Genomic DNA, 26,798 nt, shown 5'->3' with positions numbered 1-26,798 from the left:
GCTTCGTCAGATTGATGCAGCGAGAGCTAATTTGTACCCCATGTTTGTTATTTTAGGGTAGATGTCAAGTTTGGTGCATCTGGAGACGCCTTGCCTTTTGTTCTTTGGCCTGAAAAGACATTACTGCTGCATTTATTATTATTATTATTTTTAAATCATCCTATACTTCAAATTCCACAAGACAAAACATTGTCATCTGAAATATAAGCAAACAAACAGGAGTAGTAACTTAGGCTACTTGAAATCCTACTCTCAAAAAGTATGTAATACTCTAATAAAATAAAGAGTTCCCAAAAAAATTTGAAGCTTGATACCTTCTTTCATCTCTGAAGCCAAATGAAAGGGCAGATTACACAGGGCAAACTTTGACAGACTCCTCCGCTTGATCATCATTCCCCAAGTCACAAATCGGTTAAACTCACTGATGCCAAGACTGAGATACACATATATCAACTCCCAGGCATGGGAAGTTCAATCTGGCTCATGCAGATAAATGAAAAAGCCATTTTGCTATTAAAAAATGACTTGGATAGATATGCCAAAGAGCAACATCTGGCCAGAGTCGCAGACGGCGCAGTGCTGATCCAACGCCATATTACAGAAGCCAAGTCTATCTTCAAAAAGATAAAACAAAAAACGCTGCTAATGCTTCTCTTTGGATTAGGTGACGGGCCCGTCTGCAAACACCAATTATAATGCTCATTTACCTGCCAAAAAGCAGGGCAAGGGGCAGACAGGCAGACGGAGAGGCAGACAGGTGGGCAGACAAACCTAACCCTTGGCTTGAATACTAAAAGGAATCATGCAGCATTTACAGCACTGGAGTGAAAAAAGGGCTAAAAAAAATGCAAAAAAAGGAAAATAAGGAGCTTGAGTTGTAGAGGTGAAGGAAGAGAGTCGAGCAGATGGTAGTCATGTATGATAACAGATTCAATGCTTCAAACATCGCACAAAGTCAAGGCTAAAGCAGTGCTATTTGGGATTTCCAGGAAAAAGAGTATGAGATGGAATAAGAATGAAGGTACAGTTTTTAATTTGGCACTCATAGGATTTTTTATGGTTGCTGGAGTCAATGACAGCAGGGATAATATGGGAAAGGAGTATGGTTTGTAGGAAAACACGAGAGAAAATGAAGATAAACTGTCTTTCTGCTCATGGACAAGGAAAAGCAGTGGAAAAATAACAGAAGAGAGAAAATAAAAAGCACGTTCTTGTCCAGATAATAGTTTAGATTTATTTCATAAACCATTAAACAGCTCTTACAGTGGAAAGCAGAGCGATACCTGCTTGTATTAATTAATATGGAGCATGTCAATAGTAATATCTTTTTGTCATTGAAACATACATTACTGCTTTTAACCCATCACCCTTGGGGAGCAGTGGGCTGCCATGTGCGGCGGCCGGGGAGCGTTCTGGGTTTAAGGGTCTTGCTCAGGGACCCAGAGTGCAGGCGCTGGGTATTGAACCGGGTACTTGCATCCTTCTCTGAATGCTGCTCTAACCACTAGGCCAACACTTCCCATACACCGAGATGCAGCTCGGTAGGCAATTTGGGGTTAAGTGCCTTGCCCAGGGGCACATTGACATGTGCCAAGGGGAAGATGGAATTGAACCCAAAATCTTCTGATTGCCAGACGACTACTCAAACCATCAAGCCACAGTCGCCCACTCAACGGCATGCCAGTGGATGAACAAAAAAAATTAGTTGTCGCACTCTGGATCAATACACAACCGAAAATGCATATTTTATAGAAAAGAACCAATACACACATTTCCTGGCCAACACCGACTTCCAATTTTCTTTTAGGTCTGGTCTGCCGATTCCAATTTTTACCATTTCTAATTTATTTTCTGGCAACTAAAACAGAAAAAGGCGGGAGGGGGGGTGGATGGCACTGCAGGTGTTCTGACAGAGATGTTAATATTGAAATCCAAGTGTAAAGTGAAGGGATTCCTACCATCTCATTATTTAAGCATCAAAGCACAAGTCTTGAACCTTCTTTTTGGATATATTTAAGTAAAAAATGTGCATGTTGTTGTAAATTTATTGAAATCGGTGGGGGTCCTTTGATTTCATACATTCAACAAGGAAAAATTTAGGTTTTTCAGTGTTGGACCTGCTGATCGCTGATCAGAACAGATCAAGAGAAATGGGGCGACTCCAATCTTTCACCGTTTGGTTGGTGCATCCTCAATACTTCACTCATTTGACAGCATTTTATGTGACTCTAAACAGAGCATCCAACTTCGCCACACCATTTTGGATGAGACGCGAGCCTCTGATACAGAGAAGGTCATGCTGTACAAGAACAATAGTGAATCCCCACTTTTAGAAATTCATTCGATTCACCGGACAATCAACAGCCAGTTCCTCCCTTGCACCCCTGTCTCCACTCCTTTTTGTCACCATAGCCTAAATCTAAAGGCCAGCAGTTTGTGCTGACTGGAGATGGGCACCACTTTGAAACACTGAGTCATTCTTTCAGAGCGATGCCTCATTAATCTGTGCAGGCACACACACGCAAACGCACACTTATACACATATACAGTCAGTCACTGCTTGCAAGCTGCATTTTTGGATCTCTATCCCCCATACATTGGAAACGTTCTGCCTTTTTGCACAGACTGATTTACTTTAACAGTCCAGCATCTGTCCAGACGGGCTGTCTAACGTTTGTCTTTCCGACGATGGATTTCTATGGACGAAACAGTAGTTGCCATTTTCTGAAATCCCCATGGTAACTCACCCTCGTCCTCATTGGAGACAGCAGTCCCTCCATAGCTGATTCGGTTGGTTCCGCTGGGTTTGCGGGGCCCCCTCAGCTGTGTCGGTGTATTATCCCAATCCGCAAATAGATCCTGTTAGAAACGCTGTCTCATCCTCGGAGCGAGCATCTCTTCTTCAGCAACAGCTCTCTACCCACCCAGAGAGCCCCGGCACACTGACAGGCACACAGAGAGAGTCTGTGTGTGCTGTGGGAGTGTGTGCAGGCATATATGCACCCACACACACACACACACACACACACACACACACAGCGTGAAGCGGGAGGCAAGTGGCCAGTGAGAAACTCCTGGTGCTTCTCCCTCTTTCTCCAACCTGTCAGCAGATGTATGATCTTCCCCCGCACTGGGCTGTTAATGTGCAATGTCCATAAAGGGTATCTCCCTTCTCTGCCTTCCTCCCTACATCCTTTAGCTTATCTCTCTCCCCTTGCCTCACTCACTCTCACTCAGTGCCTCCAGCTACATTCGTTCCCTTCAATGTGTCAAATGATTCCAGGTCTCTCTCTCTCTTTTTTTTTTTTTTTTTTTGTATTGACCTCCGTCTGCTGGTCCTCGCTTCCCTTTTTCCTCTTCGTCCTGTCCCTCGCCCACTCAGCCTCTTTGTGAATCCTTCTTGTAGACTGTCTGCTAATTGTTCCCGCCCCAACTCGGGGAGGTGAGACGCAGCGTGCGTTTGTAGTGCCCGTGCGTTTTTTTTTTAAAGAGATGGAGATAGAAAGCGAGAAAAACAAAGAGAGAAGAAGAGAGAGGGCACTCTTTGGTCCACCATTGTCCCCCTGGACAATAGTGGCTCTTGATCGCCTAGCAACCTGATCAACCACTAATCTCATAACAGACAAGGCATGAGTCACCAACTCAAACATTTAGACCTTGTTTTGTTGCTTCCTAACCTAACACACATATAGGGTTTCCGCACCTACGTGCTTCCAATGCCAGACCAGGACTAAAAGAAATACGGCAAGTGGAAAAGTTCACTGAAGCCACTGCTGATCTTCTTAATTTCTTTATCATGATCCAAATACAGTGGAAAGGGGTCAATCGAGGCGATTTGGACATCTGATCAGGATGCCTCCTATACAGCCACTTCTCACTGTTAGGAGAACTTGGAGCAAACCCGGAACTCAAAATATTTGAACGGATCGTTTTAATGTGCTGATTCTGGTGATTCAGCACCCCCCCCCCAAAAAAAAAAAAAAAGAACCGCCGTTCCCGTTTGTGAACAAAGTCATAAACGGCATTCTTAGATTTAGTTTTGGAGTGAAGTTTTAAAAGCAACTCCCTGTTGTGCGTTCACAACATGACAGACGCAATTTATAACCAACACTAGCGAACCAGCGGAAATAAGCTTGTGATATTCCAGGTCTTACCCCACTTTATATTAATGTTCAAGTTCAGTCTTTTTATATTGCTCTACCCTATATTAAAGCGACTAAAAGCAAAACAAACAGACAGCCTGGATCGGTGGAACCCTCACGATTTTAATTGGTTCTTTGTTCATCTCGCCTAACAAATGTATTTTTCTATTTCCCCTTATTCATCAAAGAGTTGCTGGAAAGAAAGGCCCGACATTTCCAGAGCGTTGGTGGTTGCGAACTACAAGATTTTCCACACTTTTTAGAAAGATAAAAAACACATTCACGTTTTCTTCCTCGCTATTTCATTGTTGCCATGAGAACCGTGTCCATAAGGGCACCAGCGAAAGGAAGCTTTGAGAGCTTTAAGAAATTAAAATAAATAATAAAGTCTGAGCTTCTCTCTACCCACGGCCTTTCCCTGCCACAGCTGTTGGATGCAAGTATGAAGCGAAATGACACACTGTGGTTCAGGTGGCCGCCTGAAGACTTTGACAAGCCTTTCTGCCTTAACTGCATGACTCCGAGTGAAGCACTCGCTCTCTTGCTGTTCTTTTTCTCTCTCAATTATTTTTAGTCTGGTCCTTCTGCATTGACCCAGATAGGACCAAAGAAAGCGTTGAATTAATGAAATTAATGATGACAGACAATGTCACTGGAGGTGTCCTTTCCATTCCTTGTGCAGAAATAACCTTCAATTTTTTCTCTGTAAATTATTTAGCTCATTATTAATTTTAAATTAAAGATGACAGACATTTCCATATTGACACATCGTTTTTGATCATCTTCGGTTAGAAGACAGGACGATGAACTGGATGTACATAGAAGTGAGTATTTATTTTCACTGAGCCGTCTGCATGCAGCAAACAAAGATTACTAATGTTATTTTTCTGATTGTGGCGTTAGACAATGCAAGTAACACAAATAGCTCTGGGAATGTAATTCTAAAGGCATGAGGCATTAAAAGATTTCATTTTGCTTAAAAAAAAGATGGAAATAAACATAATAACCCCCTATATCACAATAAAATGCCCCCAGTAATGCAAAAACAGCCACCACCCTTTTAAATTGATGTTTAGGGGTGCTAAGGTATCTGTAAACCCCGTCAGCTGGTGTTAACCTACTCATTGATTTTTAGCCGTCACATTTTAAGCGTATTATGACCGTAACACTGTCAAACTACCATTGCAGGGATCGAAAAGTAGATAGACTGGAACCTTCTATCCCATTTCAGCATTGATCCCTGCACAGCTGAAAGAACACGGATATTTCAGCACGACGACGTTTGGACATGATCAAAAAACACAAAGCCCCCGCGGCGTTAACATGCGTACTTCCGCAGAGGAAAGAGACAGCTTTAATTTTTCTGATGGAAACCATGGCACCATCTATCCCTCTCTTGATTTTCAAAGCAAAAAAGTTATTTTAGGAGCACGCTTTACCTTGCCTCTTTTAAAAGTAGTTACCGAGTATGACAAACTGTAATCTGGATCCACTGTTTATTATGAATTATTACTGGACATACAGTAGGACAAGACCTCTTTATAATAGAACATAATAGAGTAATTATGGCAACACAGAAAAAGAGTGCAGTGAGTAGATTTTCTACAAAGATCATCTTTTTAGGGAATGCAGGTAAGCTCCTTGGAGGCAACAACCAGACCACAGAGGCAGCAGAAGCTTTTGTTTGTGAGAATAAAGTTTGCGTTTAATCAATCACTATTCTCTTTACATGTTCTTATTACATGTTTAGCCACTATAACTGTGCAAGTGTTTTTATTTCTCTGTGTCTGAGCCAAGTGAATGAAACTGCTTGACTGCAGACGTGGTCTGATTGTATGTCTGAACCTTTTGTGTCTTTCTACCTAAGATGATGCAGACGTAGCACTAGCTCTCTGTGAGTTTTTAGTGCCCAGTAACACGTTGTCTCGAGAAAACAAACACCAGATAGATTTACTGAGTCGCAGTGCCACGACAGTGTCCCGAGAATAATAATGGCACTGTAGTTAAACACTTTTAATTAGAACACGGACTGATTACGCTGTGAATTACAAGCAGACATGGCTTTGACAGAGAGCTTTGCAATCCCTCCGTAGGGTCGTGGTTTGCTGTGTCTCCAGGCTATTACACTGACACGTTCTCCTGACATCCTTCTCGTCTCTGGATAAACCATCCAAATCTTAACTTAATGAACTCGTTTGAATTTGTGAGCTTGCAATCATTTCTTCTGTATTCGATGCACACTGTAACATGCAATGTACCATTAAAAATGCAACTTGATTGCTTTTTTTTGTTGTTGTTTTATGTTTTCTCTGCAGCCTTGTGCGCGCTTTTTTCATTCAGGCCTTTTCGTCTTGACATTTTTTTTCCAATTTTGATTAATGTCACAAATTTGACCATCGTCAGCTACCAGCCGCAACACAACAAAAAAAAAACAAAAAAGGAAAGGTGCGAAAGTGAGGGCTTATTAAGTGTATTTGAGAATGAGGTTTCTCGTAGAAGAATATTGCCTAGGTTTTTGTCGGTGAATCACCTTACATCATCTTTAGACCACATGAAAACACACAGGCACACACTGACAGATACACACACATACACACGCAAATCCATTAGCTGAACGTCTAATCCTCTTAAACACACGTATTGATGATGCTGGAATTGAAGAAATGTCACAGAGCTCTGTGTGGGAAGGCAACTGGAAGAGCTCAAATCTCATTAATCAGCAGACCTCTAAGCTCAGAGGTGTCATTAGGCTCAAAGCAGTTTGCTACAGGAGGCTTACAGTTGGCGCTTTGCTGTTACCAAAGAGTTATGTGCTCAAATTTCTCTTCCAGTCAGTCTCTATTCTCAATACTGGTTGAAAATAAATTATACTTTTTTACTGTATTTTGTTTTCAAAGTGTGTTCTCTGAGGATTGTTTCTTTCCTTATAGTAAAAACCATGTCTATGAGCCCAACTTGAATTTTTTTTTTTAGCCTGATGCAATGTGGAGTTTTTTTTTTTAATTATCCTTTTCCACCTGGCTGGATGTGCATGTTCTTGACAAGCCACAGTGACATACAGCCCCATATATCACCATCATGCATTCCTGCTGACAGTGAACCTGTCAGCAAACCCTACATTCACACGCACAAGTGCAGCTCGTGTCAACCCCCAACCATTCCCAGTCGCTAATAAACCCACACATACATAAAGAAGAGAACGGGTGGTCGGGATATGGGGGGGGGGGGGTGATAAACACCACAATCACAGGACAATACTGCACAGTGAAGTGCACATGACACTGTAGTGCACAATATCCTTAAACCCATCCCAACCCTCTTTCTGTCCCCATCCCCCTACAATATCATCCTCTCCCCTTCACTCACATCCCCTGACGCCCCAGCTGGACCCCAAAATTAATCCCTCGTGACTTTTCCATCGCACAGATGTGAACGGACACAGCCCGGCTTGGTTCAAAGTGTGTGCTGATGTCTCCTGCTGGCCTCAAACTTCTTAATTTTTTTATATTTTTGGTACAATACAATTGTGCGCAGCAGATTTCAAATATTGTAATTCATTCACAAGGACAACATGTATAGGATATTGGTGGATTGGCCTGTAATTTTCTCCATATTCTGTTCTTTTTTTTTCCTGCGGAGAGCTGCAATTACACCATACAATGCAGACATCCCATAAGCTCAAGTAATTAGCTGCAACGGAAAACACTGAAACACATGGGGGGAAACAGTGGAATTAATTACAACTATTATCAATTAAACCACATTAAAGCAAGAGGTAGCTTAAGTGTTTCTGGATCCTAGCCCTTTATTTTCCCACTGAGTTTAAATTTTTGCTGTTTTCTGCTTCCTATTTAGAAGGGACAAAGCATGTAAAATCAACTTTTTTAGCCTTTAAATGCAACTTTGTTGTACAATGGAGTCTCCAGGAATGCAGAAAAGATGATGAATGTAGTCTCTCCAGGGTGCTGAGTAGATATCTTTATATTGTGTTTGGGTCATATTTCTTCAGTCCAATCAGTTTTCTCTATACCCTATGATGTATTTGAACAATTACGTCATTATTTGTTGTAAAACAAGTTCATGGATTTCCAGCTAACCAATTTCACAAATCTGCTATTCTTATTTCTTGCTGCAATGTTGTAGTCGCAGAGGTTGGCACGGACGTTTTACCCTTCATAGTCGAGCGTATTTTTGTGTGACAAATCCCTACGTTTCCCAAACTTTCTGTCAGTGGGATGAAGCGGGGGAATGGATAGTAGCATGTTTGATGAGCTAGTTGAGCCCCTAGAGCCGTTTCTTCTCCAGCAGACTACACCGCACACCTGTCAGCGCTGCAAAGAGAGTGACTGTGACGCCAAAAAATAATAATGTATATTTTTTTGTTAATAAATTAAAAGCTAATTTTGCGTCATTGCTACTTCAGTCGCACAGGAAAATGTTATCAATCTCATTATATATATATATATATATATATATATATATATATATATATATATATATATATATATATATATATATATATATATATATATGCCAATATTCTGCTATGTTCAATAATTTAAGGTTTTTCATCTTGCACATATCAGACAGAATTCTTCATTTTAGAGAGCCTTTAAATTGGAAAATTAAATATATAGTTTTTGAGTTATACTAGAAATTATTCACAATTTTCTGGCTAGCGATATAGGCCTGACAAAGGTATCTCTATTTCCACATTTCTCAAAATTACAATCAAAAAACTCAAATTTATCTGATTTTATACAGTCCAACCAGAACTGAATAATTTAAAAATGCATATCAAAATGTGAAATACTTCAACCCCTTTAAATCAGATACCCCTGAATAAAATTCAATGTAACCACTGACCATCAGAGTTAGTAAAATGTAAACAGAGTTGAAATGCAGAAATAAATGCAGCTTCACCGTGAAAGGGGTTAAAGGTTTATTAGATAAGATCTTTGAATAAACAGAGTGATAATCATCAAAGATCATTTTCATTTACACTGATGCTTGCGGTTGTAACACAGCGACATTTGAAAAGGTCGAAACAATGCTACTGAAAAGTACGGCTGTGTATGTTGGAAAATCTCCCAAACTCTCTCTGCTGCAGGAGCTTTCCACTTATTTCAGGAAAATTTGCGTGCTGGCTCTTTGGCGTCAGACTTACGGTGATGTATTGGAGTGAGAAACTACTTTAGCCCTTTCCCAATGCCAGGAGGTCCAGGTTTCTGGGAGCCGGTCTCATTGTTGCCTCAGGGAATTGATTTGACATCTAATCTAAAGGCTCATTAAATAGCCAGGCAGGAAACATGCTTCACATGCATTCTCACATGCTAGCTGCTATATGCACAGAAATATCCTTCACCATTATGTGCATAGATATATTTGCAGTGAGTGGTCGGTCTTCATTACGGTCTGTAGTCCTAAAAAAACGGAGAGGGAAAGACCCTTCTTCTCTTATGCCTCACCACAGCTCAGTGGGAGGAACATCTTATCTCACAACTGCAGAGAGGGAGAGAATTAAGAGGGGGGGGAAAAAAAAGATGGATGAGAGTGCATAATGTGAGTAGGGCTCTGTAGGAGAAGGACATATGGTATTTTGGGACAGTGGCCAAAAAGGAAAAGCTGTGACAGAAAAAAAAACAGCATTCTGCACAGTGTCGTAAGTAAAAAAAAAAGTGTTTCTTTTTGTTTCCTTTTTTGTACAGGACTAAACAAAAATCGTATTTCAATGCTACCTCAAATCTTCTGCTTTATACGAAAAAATACAACATTAAAAAAAAATAATAATAAATAAAAAACACCCACCACTTATTACCCATCACATATGCGTCCACTGACACGGTGATATCAGTGTTGAAGAAATGTTTTCTCCTCAAAAAAACACAATTACGCGAGAGGAGGGATTGATTTTATTCATTGTGAGCCGCGGTGTAAGCATGCTCCCGATGCAATGATGTCATTCCTAAATGGTTTCCTAGCAACTGTCGTCGGGGGCAACCAGCATTCTCTGCAGGCAGAGCATGGAGAGAGGGAGAGAGAGAGAGAGAGAGAGAGAGAGAGAGAGAGAGAGAGAGAGAGAGAGAGAGAGAGAGAGAGAGAGAGAGAGAGAGAGAGAGAGAGAGAGAGAGATTTAATGTTTAAACAGCTGCTTGTGAGTCTAAATCCAATCAACATCAATGCAATTTGCTCACCTTTCATCTAGATTTCTAATATCATCATGTGTCAATAACTATAAAGGAAAGCCTATTTTTTTTTATATGTTTTGCATATTGATTTTTTATTTGTAGGCATACAGCTACACCCCCACAGAAATCCAACCTATTTTTTTTTTCTTTTCATTTATTTCTGACAAACACTCTTACCTCACATTCACAGGCTCCAGCTCACGAATGCAAGTCTTGGCACATCTTCATCGATTTTCATTCACACACTGCCCTCTACTGACATGCCTCAGAAAGTGTACAACACAAAGCCTGAAGGTTGATCACGCCGTTAGCACAGTCTGATGGGAATTTGCCATCAGAACTTGCAATAAATGGGACGAGGAATTTTATCATTAAGCAGTCAGAAAAAGTCTAATATCTGCTTCACCTAAAATTGTTACAAATAATACGGTAACTATAGAAAGTGGACAGGAAAGATGATAGACCACAATATGAACAGATATGAAAGAACCTATATTCCTTATTAGAGAAAATCATCTCTTTGTTGACCTGGATGTTTGTCAAGAAATCAGAAGCTTAAATACATCTTAATTTTTCAGTTACATCCAATTCAGGACATTTTTTTTTTTAAAACGGAAGCAAATCAAAAACTAGTGTTATCTCATGGAACTTTCCAAGATGGAACAGGTCCAATTTATGTTCATTTAAGTAGAATTAAATTAAGCGTTAAAGAAATACACGCTATATTTCAAAATGTAAATTAGAGCTTTCCTCGTTCATCAAGTGTTACTACAGCAACTCCATAAATGTGAAAGTTGACATTGGATTTCTCCTCTTGTTATTCTGAATTGAAATGTGAGTGGTGACATTTTAAACATGCCAGTGTAAGATCCATTCAACAAACACACAGACAAATGATGGATTTCCCTTCTCACATACAAAATGATGGGAACTTATATGAGCTGCTCGTTCTGCTAGGTAATACAATATGCATTGAATGGGAAAATAATGTGACAAAAATGCCAATATAAATAAATCTTTCAATGGGGGGGTTCTTGATGTAGGCTACAGTACATGAAACAGACTAAATCTCTCGGCTACTTTCAGCTCCTTTGTTTGCACTTGGACTAATATGCGTATAAATCTAGACAGACAACATTTACAGCTCCTTCAGCTCTCTGATCTGCTCACAACCGCACTGTTTGCAGATTTTAACAATTATGTTAAAACAAGGCAGGTAAATCATTCTGCACTCCATTCTGCCTTCAGGGATAGGGGATACTCATGCAAGCATGTCTGCCTCTGAGTCCCAAAAGGCAATAACTGGTATCACTTCTGAAGGAGCGAACTTCTTCAGCAATCATTACTGCCCTCCAGTGGTGTACAAGAGAACCAAACGTGTTACCTACACGGTACACCTCTCTCTCCTGTCTTGGTTCCTTTATGTAGCAAATTGCAGACGAATGGTGTATTCTGGTATCATCTTTTATTTATGCTGCCATTTTTGTTCTTTGAATGCAATTAAACCATTATTCCTATTCAATGTCAGCCACTAAGAACTTTTGGAAACCTGAGGACTCTGAATTGAATATCGTTTTTTGAAGATAAATGTGTTTTTGTAGCATCATTCAGACAGGTTTGGTGCATTAACTGTGTCATTATGTTTATCCACCTAATACTTACACAGTTATCATAAATACATAAATAAATTGGGTCAAGCACTGTTTTTACAATTCAGACAATTTAATCTCTTCTTTCATGTTACCCCCCTAACTCTTTAGGTTAAGATAATAAAAGAAATGCACAAACACTTATTTGCATTCCCTTTGCTTCTGTTATGAACATGCTTTATAGAAATAATCTTGATTTGATTCCTTCATTCTACGCTTATGTATGTATGGCAGTTTCAGTTTGTTAGTTGACAGTAAAACGTTCTGAAAACATTGTCTTGTTAATATTTAGTTTGTCCTGTGTGTCTCTGTGTTGGTCTGTGATGAACTGAAGACCTTTCCAGGGTGTACCCCGCCTCTCGCCCAATGCCCAAATAACAAAGCATCAGAATAAAGAGGATAATTAGACTATTGGAATTTGATGAAGTGCCTCTTTTTCAGTCTGCAGACAACGATGGCCATCTTTTGTCCTCTAATTTACATTATGGGTGTATATAGTGCAACAAAAAAGGTTACAATAAGCTGTAAAGAGAGTTTAAATATTAAGGACAACTGCTCCAATACTCACACACAGATGAGGAGCTGGTTATTGGTTTGCATTCCCTCATTGTCAGCATCAATGTACAAATGAACTTTTTCTGTTAACATTGAACTGATGTTACAAATCAATCAAACAAACAAACAAACAAAAAAATTAGATGATTTTTTAAAAGAGTATTGGCTGCACAAGTTAGCATCTATTTTGAATATTCTGTAGTCTACACAGGTACGAATGCGTCCATATAAATTGAGCATTAACACTGACTGAAGCCCCTGCTCTGAAAGCAATAACTTTGGAGCGACTGAGATGTGCAGGGACAAGTCAAATTCCTCAGGGACAAGTCAAATCCCTTCTGGAGAAGCTTTCATGGTCAGAAACATACTGAGATATTTAGCCATGATGATAACAAGTACGTCTGGTGGAATTAGGGTGAGGGTTGCAAACCTATCACAAAAACTACCTTTTTTGTTACATGTGCAACAATCGTTATGTCGAATGTATTCCCAAGCTACAAACATTTTATTTTTTAACTGAAAATGCTAAATAGATTAATTAATAAATAAAACATATTTTAATAATCACTAAACCAAGAATAATAAACTAGTCATGGCTTTGTAGAAAAGCAATGTGTAAAAATGTTTCCAAAATATGAAAAGGGTTTTGCAAGTTTGCTTTGTTAACAAAGTTTTTGGGCTGGAAGTTTTTTTTTTTTTTTTGACTATTCAGCAAAAAGAAGGAGATTTGGGTCACTTTTTCAAAATGCTTGCTACCCTAATGAAGTTTGATAGATAAATAAAAAAATATAGTTAAATTAAAAAAAAATCTCTTGGTAGTTAAAAAAAAAATCCAGGTTTACCCAAGTCTGCCTTTGAGTAAAAGACGCTGAAATATTTGTTACCATTTACTCTGCAACTTAATAGAAAGAAAATAGTGTGTTTGGGAAAAGGCAAATACTTTGCTTTGATTAACATTTAGCGTTGAGATTTTAACTTGGTAGTAAACAGAGTCTCCATCTGCATCGACTGCCTGTGCTAGAACTGAAGATACACCTGGATGTTTCAACAGGAATATTTTCCCAAAAGAAACAATTGGTTTTGGAATTGATAATGCAAACATTTACCCTGTGGAGTGGCCCTTACTGCAGCCCTACTGAATATTTAAGGATGTTGCCTTATCTGTGCCAAAAAAGCAACTTTTTTTTTAACAAACCTCTGCCTTCTTCCAAGAAGAGTGATCAACTATCCTCAGAAATCATGCTAGAAGCTCACTGATGGCTGCAGAAAGAAAGAGCCATGTTCTATGGCAGACTTATCCAAACAATAATAAGGGGGCATGTACAGTATATATTTTGTTACATCCTGAAATAAGAAAGGGATAGTATCGTCAAAATCCCAAAGTTAAAATGAAATTCATGCCTATGAGTGTATGCAAACCTCTGTAATGTACATATTTAGATATTGACCAGATCTGAGCGTTGAACAGACAAAAAAAAAAAAAAAAAAAAAAAAAAAGGTGCCTTCGAAAAGCTTTACTTGTTGAGGGTTGTTGCCAGGGTAACCAAGGACAGCATTATTTTTTTATGATTGTGTGAGGCTAAAGCAAAAGCTTTTTAGCTTTGCAGATTGAAAGTTGGTTCTGTTTGGAGTTATAATATTAATTAGACAATTTAAATTAAAATGAGACCTAATGTGGGACAGCTGTTTTTTTTTTATCATAAATTCTTTGCAGTTATCATTTTGCTTTCATTTGAGCACAGAATGTTTTTTTATTACTTGGACAGAAAAATTTAACAAATATGGTAAACATTATCCACTTTAAGCTGAGTCATGCACAAACCTGTGGACCTGTTTCAAGGCAGCACATCAGACAAATGCTTGTTGGCGGTGGGGGAAAATGTGAAGAAATCAGGCTGGAGTTAAAGAAGAAAACTGTCGGCCAGTCGTTCAAACAATTATATGCTTCTATAAACACCATAAATGTACAATCACCATACTGTTGAGGAAGAAGATAGATTCTCGGAGATGAGTGTGTTTTGATGTTAAAGATGCTTCTAAACCACACAACAAAAACAAAAGACCTAATGAAGATGCTGGCCCAAGCTGGTAAGAGAATCATTAACTACAGAGAAACGAGCACTGTTCTGACATGCACCATAACACCACTAAGAGAAGAGGAAGCCATTACTAAAAAAAAAGCTAGATTAAAAAATCCAGATCACAATTTGAAAATGCACACAGGGACACAAACCTGACAAACACAAGCAAAACTACAAAGCACAAGCGTGGCAGCATTCAGAAAATAGATTGCATCATGTGGAGAGAAAGGTATGTGGAAATATTAAAGCAACATGCTTATCGTTTGTTGGGTATAAACGATCTTCTTGGACAATGACCCGTAGCAAATTGTGAAATTAGTTGCAAAATGGCTTAATTAAGGAAAACAAACCCAGGAAAAATTGACTCTGATTAAATGTCAGACAGCTAAAAAAAGATTATGTGTTTTATTATGCACTGTGTGAAAGTATCTGGGATCAGCTGTAAATAAACCAGACCATAGCATTACATTTCCTTACATAAAAAAATGGCTCATGTAATCTATTGACACATTATTTTGGTACATTTTCTTTCAGAACAAATATATATTTTCAGGGTATTATTCTTAGTTCCACAACATCTATAATTCTTGAATTCAGTTATTTTAATGTATCCTTATTTCACTAAGATGTTTTGATTTTAACATTCCTAAATCACTTTATGATACACTTCACAGACTGCATGATTGATTAAAATATAATGAGGACTAGTCTCCCAGATTAATTTTTCCTTTCCTTTGTATGTGAACCTAATATGTGGGAATTTACATTTTAACCAGCAGATATCACTATCATTCAGCTAATTCTTATATAAAAAAAACTTTATCTACAGAGAAAAAGATGGAAATGGAAATGAGATTGATTCTTTCTTATTTTCACTTTTATTAAATCAAGTGACTGAATCCTGAAATCTCACCTTTGGCCGTTTTGCAAAATTTCTTCCTATGACCTTGCATGTTTGATGAGTAAAGTCATTTTCTAGTCAGTTTTTTTTCTCCATTCCTATCTTGTTTAGAGCTCTTAACAAGACAGATCGTCATTATGTCAAGGACCTGTTTGGTAGTTACCGAGTCCATATGGAGGACAATCAGCCCCACTGGGACCTCTGTCAGCCAGCGTGTGAAATGTCAGAGGCACAAACGCTGTTGCAAACACACACACACACACACACACACACGCACAAAATGCTGCAGTCACATTCACAGCAACGGAGACTGGATATACACTGAGCTTGGAAACGAGAAGGGATTGGTCTTTCTACTCTGACATCTGCTCCATCACAGAGACAGATGGTGGGCCAATCAGACCGCCTGGTGCCTCTACCACTCTGTGCCCGCCTCTCGTATGACTCTCCCACCCTTCCTGTGAACCTGCATCTTGGCACACGAGGCAGGTGGCTTCTCGCTAATGTGACACCGCCATTGGCTTGTAAATTATTCATGCAATCACTTCATTAACGCTAGCATGCAGCCGATAAGCCAAGAAACCAAAAAATACCTAATCCTACCCTGAACATTTAACCTTCTGTACTGAGAGCATGGCATACCGTTAGGCTTACAGCCAACGCTACCCTGATGGCTTAAAGTGAAACACTGTGAAAGGGTTGCATTTTCTTTTCCCCTGGCTGCAAACGGAAAAAAAAAATTCTCATTTATCTGCCCTGAAAGGTGATTTTATAGTAGGTTGGCCTTCATCGGACAGGCATCAGAAAAAAATGCCATCAGCTTGCTTTAGTGGAAGCAGCTTTCCGTAGAAAAGAAATCTCTGGACACTGTTACAAAAAGTCTTTTTAAAAAGAAATGTGGAGGTAAATAAACATGAGGAAAAAAAGGAGGATCAGTTCCATGTTATGCTCATAAATATGAATTAATCCCTCATATCTTTGCTCCAAAACCTCCCCACATCCTCCCCATGCTTATGCACGGACTCATGTCCTGCATCACTGCAGAAATTGTTTGATATACAAACCTTATTATAGCTGGATCATTTCCGCGTATATGGTCGTCCTGTGGGGTAGAAAGTGCGGGGATGGAGTGCTTCAGAAAACATCAAGGAAAGCCTGGGTGCAGAGATGCATTGGCAGACTGGTGAGCCTCTGCCAGTGCACCTGCTCATGCTCAGTAACGCTGTTTTCATTGACCCTTCCCTTTTGGATCACGCAACGAGCACAGCCGACAACCTGTCACACACCACTTTGGCCATTAAACCCATAAGAAATGCTTTCACACCTCATAGCAAGACCGCAGTACAGATTAACATGCAGGAGAGGACACGCAGCACACACACACACACACTACAAACACTTTACAGAGTCACACCTGAGACCTCCTTTGCACACAAAAGAGCATAGCTAAGCCAGAAGGAGCTCTGATGAAGTCAATTAGGACTGAAGTGCCTTCACCTCTGCAGCCAATCAATAGTCCTTACAAAGACTGCAGGATAAACAGAAAATTTAAGGGCAAAAATTAGTCCAAAGCACCCGCACACACATTTAGTCCAACATTTATTCATTAATGCGTGATGAAAAAAATTAAAGCTAAAGCATTCCCTGTGCTTGTTTTTATTTGCTATATTCAACTCTTACATTCGAAATCTGATGAAACCAAAGCAACAACAAAAACAAAGAAAAAAAAAACTGACATGTGTCATCAACAGACAATACAAAGATTATGGCCAAATCCAGCCTGCAGCAGAATCTCTTAATTTCGCTCTTTTGATGTTGACTGTCGGATCAATAGCTGTGATCATGCAAGGCTTTCAAAATGTCTCAGTGGAAAAATTAAAGGTCTGATCAATATCAGATCAGAGCTGTTGACATGACTTTTAGATTTAGTGAATTGCTTTTAAACTAGTTCTTTAAAAAAAAACTAACTATGCCAGAGAAATATATATTAATATCAAAAGCGTTTTAAGTTTGCAAGTAAATCTCATTAAGACAAAAATGTGTGGATGCCTTCCCATTTTACATCAAATTGTGCCACTTCAATCATATACAGTCAGGGCATTGCTTAAAACTGACAGTATCTGAAAAAATAAAAGAGGAAGATAAATCAGACATTAAAGCAAGCATGTCAACATAGATTTAAAAAAAAATTAAGTCCTAAGAGCCACACAAGGCAAAGCTGAATCCCTGTGTCATATCCATGCGTTGCCATTTCATCCCAGCCTAGAGTACATCCTCTTCGTCCCAGGTAAACTAATCATTCTGTAAACATGTGCTTTTCTGTCAGCCATCAGTTTATTTCTCTTGGTAATTCAATATTTTAAAAAGTTATGGAGCTAAATAATTAGAAAATTGCTCAAATCTCAACATTATTTAAAGTCACATCACTTTCTGAAGACTTTATATTAGCCCCAATTCTGTTGATGGCCCTGTCAAGACTTTTATAACATACAACAGATTATCACCTCTGATCGAACCAAGACAATTATGAGCAACTTCCTGTTACGATCCACTGACGTCATGTTTTCGTTTTCATCTGTTTTCATTTTTGATCATTTTCTTGTTAAGCCTTGGCATATTTATTTCTCTCCGGAGTTAATTTTTGTTGGACTAGTGTGGCCAGTTTTTTTCATTCCTTTGTTAATTTAAGCCTAAATGTATTCTTCTACATTTAGATTTCTATTACATCCCTTCCTGTGCTCCTTCCTCTCTGCACCTACTAAGTATTCACCCATAACGCTCTGCCTTCATTGGTCTCAGCTGCTTCTCGTTTCCTCCTGATTACTTTCACCTGCCTTCTGCCTCGTTTCTCCACCCTGACTTTGTATATCGGTGTGTTCCATTTGTCCTCTGTAGATAAAAAATCTCAACCTCTGAGTCTGAAACCTGAGCTGGAACGACCCCTAAAGTCGGCTTTCTGAGGCGGAGAGTCGGTGCAACAGGATGGTACCCAACTTCGCCATTTACGATGGCTGCTACTTGCAGCAGCACTGAGTAAAACCTTTTTCTCTGACTTTTGTTTTTTAGCAGTTCTCTGTGTAACATTCAGTGAGTTGTACTGCTTTTTATTGCACATAAGACGGGATGTTTGAGCACTTTTTATATGCACAAAACACAGCGTAGAATGGCGTCAATGTTATTGTGTTAACAATATTTTTATATTTAATAATGGCTTTTGTGTGAGCGTCAGTCTTTTTCCACTGCTGTCCGACAAGAAGGAGAGCAGGGGGAAAAAAAGCCACTTGTTAGTTTCGAGTTCCAAGGCAAATGGAACGCACCATATGTTCTCGCTGGTTCCCTTTGCTCTCTGCTGGTTTCTTCTGCTCACCCCCATGATCATCTCCTCAATGCTGGAAATGGTCAAAACTGCCAAAGGGGTGAACTGAGCTGCTCCTGCCATGAACCATCCTACCTTCTAAGGTGGTCAAGCTATAAAAACAAGCAGCAGCAACAAAATGAGCCCTTAATGCAGAATTCCGGAGGTGCTTTGTCCTTCTGGGAAAATACGAGCTGATTAAGAAAAAATGGACTATCCACTTAAATGTGCTAGCCCACATTTTTGGTCGAACTTAAGTACAAATCTAATAAAAATCCAGAGACAAATAAGTCACCAGAAAATGAATTCCCAGTTAAACCCATTTAAAAACAACTGAAATACTAAAAAATGGTGTTTAAAAATATTTGCCAAAAGGTTTGCCACTTTTTAATGTCCCGGATAATTGCTTTTATAAGTACATTTTCTCGAACATTAGAAATGGTGGTGAAAACCCAATAAAGAGGAGAATTAAACAAATTTAAATGTTTCAATTTAGTCGTTAACGTATCAGAAAGAAATGGACTCATTTTTTTTTTTTTATGAAACTGAGTCCATTTCAAACTCTACAAGGGAAACAGCAACCAGTTAAAAACTGTGGCAGTCAGGAACCCAGGTATGCACAACAGTCCTGACGGCGTCCTCACCTTACTGATGCTGCATTGCTGTTTGTTCCTTTTGTATGTGCTGTGACAGCCTTTGTCTTTTTTTTTTTTTTACGTAGCAAAATAATCATTAGCGATATTGTTTTCATGGTAGAGAAGACAGCTGTGTAATGAAAGCCTATAATTTGCATGAACCTCAGTCTAAGTGCCGGGAGCCGTGCTGTAAGCGTCCTAGATATTGATTTTTCAACAAGCTGTGTAGTGTTACCCCCTCCATCACAACACATTCAACCTTTACTCAACCTACAGGGTGCAATGTGGAAACTTGCAAAACTGCAATTTTTTTAATTTTTTTTCATTTCAACAAAAAACTCCCCTGCCTTGTTGTTGAAATGTATTTTCTTTGTAATTCATAAGTGTTTTCCTGCAGCTGCTCCACAGCGTTAGTTAGCTGACATCAGCAACACTGGCTCCCAACATCACTCAAGCGTGACTGTTCTGCAGGCACACTGCAGCTTTGGGAAAGAAAAAAAAGAAATTCAATAACATGATTCTTATCAACGCTTTGGTATATACAAAACACTGGACAAAAAAAAAAAAAAAAAAAAGGGAAGAGGGGAAGATCTGTTACAGTGTCACAAAAACCGAATCGTAAAGCATCAGTCTGAGATAATTTTTAACCAAATGGCCATGATGAAATGCCTGCTGTGATTCTACTTCATAATAATCACCCAAAGGGGGCAGAAACAAGCAGACTTTTTAGTTTTACATACCAGAAACTAAAGATTATTTGAGGTTCTACTGTATAAGATTTGTTTTTATTTCAACAGTTTTCACTGTGAATCATTGGTTTAGAGTAGAGAAAGCATGTTTTCTTTGAGTTTGAATATTTTAGCAGTTTATCAAACGATAACTACTTCTTTCCAGCTAAGTATCCTAGAAGCAGGACATACTATTCCTATCATTGTATTTTTAAGTGTTGTCTGAGTCTTCCTCCTTGCCATTGTTACAGGGCAGTAATCAATTATCTCAGTATGATCTCATTCTGTGAACCCTCCCCCATACTCCTCACTCCTCCTCTGTTTGTGCACAGGCTACACTGCTGCAGCGTGCATCAGGGCAAAATGATAAAAATGATAATCTTATACATGTATGCATACATTTCAACTTTCTAATTTCATTTTCTTGTTAATTTTCTCTAACACACTATATATACTAAAATATATATATATTTATATATATATATATATATATATATATATATATATATATATATATATATATATATATATATATATATTTATATATACACTGTAAGCACTAAGTCACATGGACGAACACATCATAAAGAAGTGATTTGATTAGTACACGATCCCTTGGCCTGATCACACTGAGTCATCTGGCCTGCATGCTCATTGGTAATTGAATGAGCAAAAACAATGAAGAAACATGGCAACAACATAAAGGCCGACGAGAAGTCTCTGCCGTTTCTTTTCTGTTCAGCCGAACAGAGGACAAACCCACCAATGGCACCGCTGCGACTCCGTGAACAAGATTCACACCTGCACACGGCGCAATCCACAACTGCGTGGCTCTCTATGTGTGGCCAGATGTCGCGTACCTCACAGGATCTGTCACATGCGAGAATTAGAATGCGACGTAGGAATTGTGAAGCTGCTAGCTGTTCCCTCGCTGTCGTAGGCAGAGCACACACCCTTCAGCATTATGAAAATAATCCACTTAGCCCCCGTGTGTGTCAGGATTTCAGTTTGCCCTGCTTTCTGTCGGCGGTGGGGGTAAGGCCAAGTGTGACAGACTGCAAAATACATGTTGATCAGCTGAGCCTGCATGTGGAAACCGCAGACAATCACACGGACAGAGAGGGTATAAAGTTAAAGTTAATGTGCGGCAAAGCAGAACACTGGGACAATATGTGTTTCTATTTTTGATGTCCTTTAATTAAAATTGGATACAATGTTCACAGCTGCCTTAATGTTTGTAAAAACCCCGATTAGCTATGTCAAAAATATAGTTTCTGATTTTTGTTCGATTTTTGTCATTACTGTTATTTAGCCTACTTCTGATGCCTGTCAAAAACGTCACAGTTCATGTTTAGTAAAGCAGAATTTCTTCTTTGGCGACTTGTTGCCGCAGCTAACTGTTGTTCAGTACTTCTTGATGTGCCGTTTTCCAGAGGACTCAAAACTGAAATGTCATTCAAAGTGGCTGACTCAGTCATGAGGCAGGATCAACCTTTGCAGACGGCTACTGCGCTGATCTTTCAGTTGCTATTTGTGTATTTTTAAGCATCCAAGACCGTTTTGAAGTCTTTTTTTTTTGTTGGATGAACAACGTGGATCTGAATTTAAAGTTAAAAACCTAAATCAAAAAGCTAGTGCCAGGAGAGATCAGCACAGCTCGCTGTTTCAGAGCGGCCTGTTTCAGGCTAAACTGCTGTTGGAGCAGAACAGCCGACTTTCTCTCCAGCTAAGAAGGAAGGAGGCAGGGGAACACCGAATCAAAAATGCAAGGTTTCCTGTAAGACACTCGTTCACCATCCTAGTGCTGGCAGTCTGAAACCGGACAAATTATCCTGTTGGGCTCGACACTTGGGGCTTAAAAAGTCACAAAAGTATGAATTAGAGCATTAAAATAACCTTCCGTTCCATCTGAGAGTCAAACAGAGAGGACTTTAGACAGATAATGTTTTTATAGAAAATAAAATATATGTTTTGAAAAACTCCTTCTAAAGCTAATAGTGTGAAGTTGAGAAGCATAAATGTTTGTCTTATACATTAGTCATTGATGTCCATCTCGTTTTATTCATTTCAGTTTATCCGCTCTGAAATGACTTTATTTTCCCCTGCAGTTTTAGGTAAACTGTTACATTTTTCATGTTGATTCTTTCAATACATCCTAAAAATGGCCCTTTTCTTCAGCTTCTAAATGAATGAAAAGGTAAAAAATCTATGCTTCAGATGGACATAATAGTATTGATAAGTTGTGAAACTGATGTGAATTTTCATAACCAATGAAACTGGCTGAGCTATGGACACTAATATTATAAAAAAAAAAAAACATCACAATCTTTGCTGTACCTCTCTGTTGTTCTTGTTAGTTATTATTTTATTTGTTTTTTGCTACTTTATTTGATTCTAAGCAATGCAAATAATGATCTTCTTGGTGTGGAAATAGATTTTAGAAGCAGCAAAGCTTGTTAAAATATCAAAGATAATCATGATGTCTAAAACACATAATCTATCCATCTTTGCTGCTCCTGCAATCACTGCTGTGCAGTAATCACGTATTTACCTGAAATATTAATGCACAGGGAGGCAGGAAGCATGATCAATGTTAATCTTGGCTCATGCACCCCCCCCCACCCCCACCCAGCCCCATTAATAATTGAGATGAGTTCAATCTAACATGTCGCTGTGAAACCAAATGCCACAGACTTAGCAAAAAAATAAATAAATTCACTGAGCACTAAAATTATGGACGTGATGTTATCCCTGTTCAGTGCAAGACAAAGAAGTAAAAGTCGCAAAGCCTCCTCAAGGAAAATACCACAAGATCAAATGGTGTCCTCTCTGGAGAGCGCTGATTACTGGCTGCTGGCGCAATGCAGAATTGCTCTGAATGAGAGGGTTCTGACTGGAACCGTGGCTGTGAAACAGGTTTGACAGGAATGCATTTAAAAGCTGTCAACTGTGACAGCGAGAGGACTTGTTTGGGAACAGCTTCCATACTAATGCCAACATGCACAGTGGAGGAGTAAAAAAAAAAAAAAAACGCTCTCTGGGGAAACAAACCGGCTGTCAGTTGAACCCCATTTTTATCTCCATGCAGCAAAAAGACCCAAAAACCATTTCAGGCAGACCCGGGATTTTGATGGGGAAACAACCAAAAGCTGACAGCATCTCTTGTAAGTTGTCACTTTTCTTGACACCAAAGCACTCTGTTTCCATTTCTTTGTTTTTAACCGTCCACCCTGATGCTCCCCCTTTCCCATCTTTCCTCCGATGACCTGTCCATCATGCTCATGCCCTTTTGTTTTGCATTTCTCCCAACAGCGCTGTCTCACCCCGGCATGTACTGCATGGCCTATCGCCATAGTAACAGACAGCCTTGACAGGTGGGGATAGCAGGTAGAGCGGCAATGCGTGACTCCCCCTGGGATTGCAGGATGCCCACATTATAGACTGAAAAAAAAGCAGAACGTGTTCCCATATACAAATTAGCCTTACACACAAGGTTTGTATTTAAATTGAGGACTATCATAAAACTAACCCAAGCCAAATCTCTACTAAACATGTGCTGCAAAGCCACTCTATCATTCTCACACTGTTCAGTTTGAGAGTAGGGAAATTAGTCAGTTCACGTCATAGAAGGAGAACCATACGTAAAGACATGCGCACAACATTTACCTTCCCTGTATGGAACTGATTTTATTCAGTTATGCAAATGGTGTTATTAAACAAACACCTTGATGATCCCTGAAAGCTCATACCCGCAAACATCTATTCGTTTGGCCATGCAAGGACAAGCGCAAGTCTTCCTGCTCACAAACTCGTAAAACATTTGCCACCAACGTCTTGATGAGCGAAAAGTTTCTTAGTTCTGCTGTAGGACGTGGACGGGCTCTGAATGTTTGACTGAATCCTTGGTGCTGCAGGGAAGTAGTAAAACGAGAAGGGAACAGGCAACCTATATGTTTCTGTTTTAAAGACACAACAAAAATCATGACAACAAAAGAAAAATCAGATGAAAGAAGCAGTGTCCCATCCAGCCCTGAGACCTACCATTAGCAAGCTCACAGCTGATTCAGGGATGAGTTGGACGGCCATGCTGGGATCCTCTTGCAGAGTCGTGCCGTGAGGGAATTGATGGTCACTTATGTCCGAGAGAAACCCTCCTACCTTTCTCCTTCAGTCGTCTGTTCTTGAGTACGCTCACTCTAGAAGCAAGACTCCCTTTGTTCAGGTAAGAACCTGAAGAGTTTTAACCAGCTCACCCCCCCTTTCAGTCTCTCGGTCAGTGCTGTGCACCGTCTCTCTGCTCCAATTATAATCCCGCAGTCTCTGGAGAGCCAGTGACCCCTTGGTCTTCTTATGCGTGTGCAGACTGACCGGATAGCAATCCCTCTTCTTCCAGTTTAATTTGAAGGCATTGCAGACCCCCCCGCACTCCTCTTTCACTTTTAAAACATTCCCTATAGACTCCGAACCCTCCTTCTCAACCCCCCGTGACTGGTGCTCCTCTAACTCAGTGATCCCCTCCTAATGATCGTTGTCGTCTGCCTCTCCTTTCCAGTCTGCTGTCCTCACAACACAAAGCACTTCCTCTCGTGCACGTGGTTCATCTGTCTAGGTGTTCTCTCCCGGGGATGTCCTTCGCTGCTCTGCAGCATGCAACCTGCCCGCAACAGTGATGCTCCCCAACCTAAAGCGGCTCCTCTTCTCTCCGGCGGGAATGCAGACGTTCCCCTCAGCTTTCCTCTTTGAGGTCCAGCACAAAAAAAAAGAAGAAACTCCCCTTTTTCACCAGTCCTCAGCCTCATGCATCACTGGCTTGAGCAGACCAGCAAAAACGGACAAGAAGAGTAAAGAAGAGAGTTTCAGAGGGGAGGGATGTTGGAAAAGGAGAACAAGGAGGAGAGAGATGTTGCGATGCGAGCAGCCACTGGTGAGAGAGGTCCCGCTGAATTGAGCGTAAATGAAGGGTGGGTGGGGAAGAGGGAGGGGAGAGAGGAACAGAAATGCAGAGAGCAGGAGCAGACTGCGCCTATCGCCGCGTTCTGGGAGAACAAGGCGGTTCACGGTGTGCAGAATAATCATTCGCCCATTCAGAGAGAGGGTTTTACACCTGTGCTCGGCCGTGCTCATTTTGCCCTCACAATGCCACGTTAATCAGAATCTGCTCTGTGGCTGCGGAGCTCCACTTTCACTTCGTCCTTTGTCAGGTTATCCTTGACATTGACTGCACAGAAAACAGCTTGCAGGAAGAGACGTGCGAGTAAAAAGGGGGGAAATGACAGGTCTGTTCAGCCTGTCCCTTAAAGCATCCCAACTAGATCTTTCTGGGGGGGTTTTCTCTCATTTCTAGGAAAAGAAACTAAAGAATCTCATTTAAAGTGTCACATATTTGTTATTAACTGGATATTTTTCAGCAATACAACATAACTAAAGCTTTTTGAGCCTCCCTGTAGGATGCCTTAAACATCTTTGGATTTAAATTCAAGGAGCTGCTCCATTAAGGTGCCTCATTGCAAGCACTTCCATTCATAAAACACGGCTCACATATCGGACATTACCAGCCCACCCACAACATCCACACACAAGCACACATAAAAAATACATCTGACACATTAATACTTACGAAACACATTAAATGACAACCTGGTCACCCTTTTGCTTTTTGAAGAGATTGTAAACTGATATCTTAGAATGTATTTTTTTAAATCACTTGTATTTTAAAACATTTGATATAATAACCTTTATTATATCAAATGTTAGAAAATACAAGCTGCCCTGAACAGGTTGTCTTCCAGGATTCTTCTGCATTTAACTCGATGCCGTTCTCGGATAACTCAAAACAGCTTTTCCTATCCCTGAACAGCATCTATACAGCATGATCCTGCCACAACCACTTTGGTGTTTTTGGGATGTACAGTGGATCTAAAAAAATGTCTACTCCCCTGTTAAAGAGCAAATTTTATTTTTTTATGTGAAAAAAATCAGACTAGATAAATAAAAATTGATGTAAACATACAAACCAACCACATCAACTAACTTGTTTGCTTAGAGATAAGCCTGAACATATTCATATCCCTGCGAGATTTAGGTTTAAAGTAATGTTTCATTTTTATTCAGATCCTTCTTGAAAATAATTTAAAATTTTACATTGGATATAATAACATTTTATGGCATAATTGTGGGTATGCACGCCTTTTAACTGGTCCTTTTGTCGATTCACCTTTTAAATCAATTTCAGCATTAAGTTTTCTTTGGTTGCACTCTATCCCCATCCTGCATCTTTTTCCTGGCAGCTACCTTTTGGATAATAAGATTGTTTTAATCCCTTTTTAAACTCTTTGCAAGTTGTAGCTTCGGCTAGAGAATGCAAAGGAGTAAATGCCAGAAGAAATAGCTCAACTTTTTGCTTTTGCTGGGAATTATTCTCATTAATTGGTGGCAGGTATGCAGCCAAGAAGACTAAATACTATAACTGACTTTAAAAAGGGATTAAGCAAATTATTAGTTTAAGGGTGTAAACACTGCCACCAGGTTATTGTAATTAATTCTCTCTGGCCTTGCAGTTGAATT

General features: G+C 39.6%; 1 protein-coding gene across 2 annotated transcripts in view; it reads right to left on the bottom strand.

Moving 5' to 3' along the window:
- Positions 1-25,147, bottom strand: part of frmd4a (FERM domain containing 4A) — a 131,871-nt gene extending 106,724 nt beyond the window's left edge. The window contains exon 1 of one of the 2 annotated variants that reach the window (XM_036150548.1): positions 24,276-25,147. In XM_036150548.1, the coding sequence (XP_036006441.1) occupies positions 24,276-24,320 (45 nt within the window). In that variant the 5' untranslated portion in view covers positions 24,321-25,147. Of the gene's footprint in view, positions 1-2,747; positions 3,368-24,275 lie in introns of those variants that run through there. The other variant, XM_036150550.1, reaches the window with a different exon arrangement.
- Between the last annotated feature and the right edge of the window lie 1,651 nt (positions 25,148-26,798).

The sequence above is a fragment of the Fundulus heteroclitus genome, chromosome 2 (assembly GCF_011125445.2).
Source record: "Fundulus heteroclitus isolate FHET01 chromosome 2, MU-UCD_Fhet_4.1, whole genome shotgun sequence".
In the NCBI taxonomy this organism is placed as follows: domain Eukaryota; kingdom Metazoa; phylum Chordata; class Actinopteri; order Cyprinodontiformes; family Fundulidae; genus Fundulus; species Fundulus heteroclitus.
Note: the sequence above shows the minus strand (reverse complement) of the source record. Positions and strands in the feature narration are given on the sequence as shown.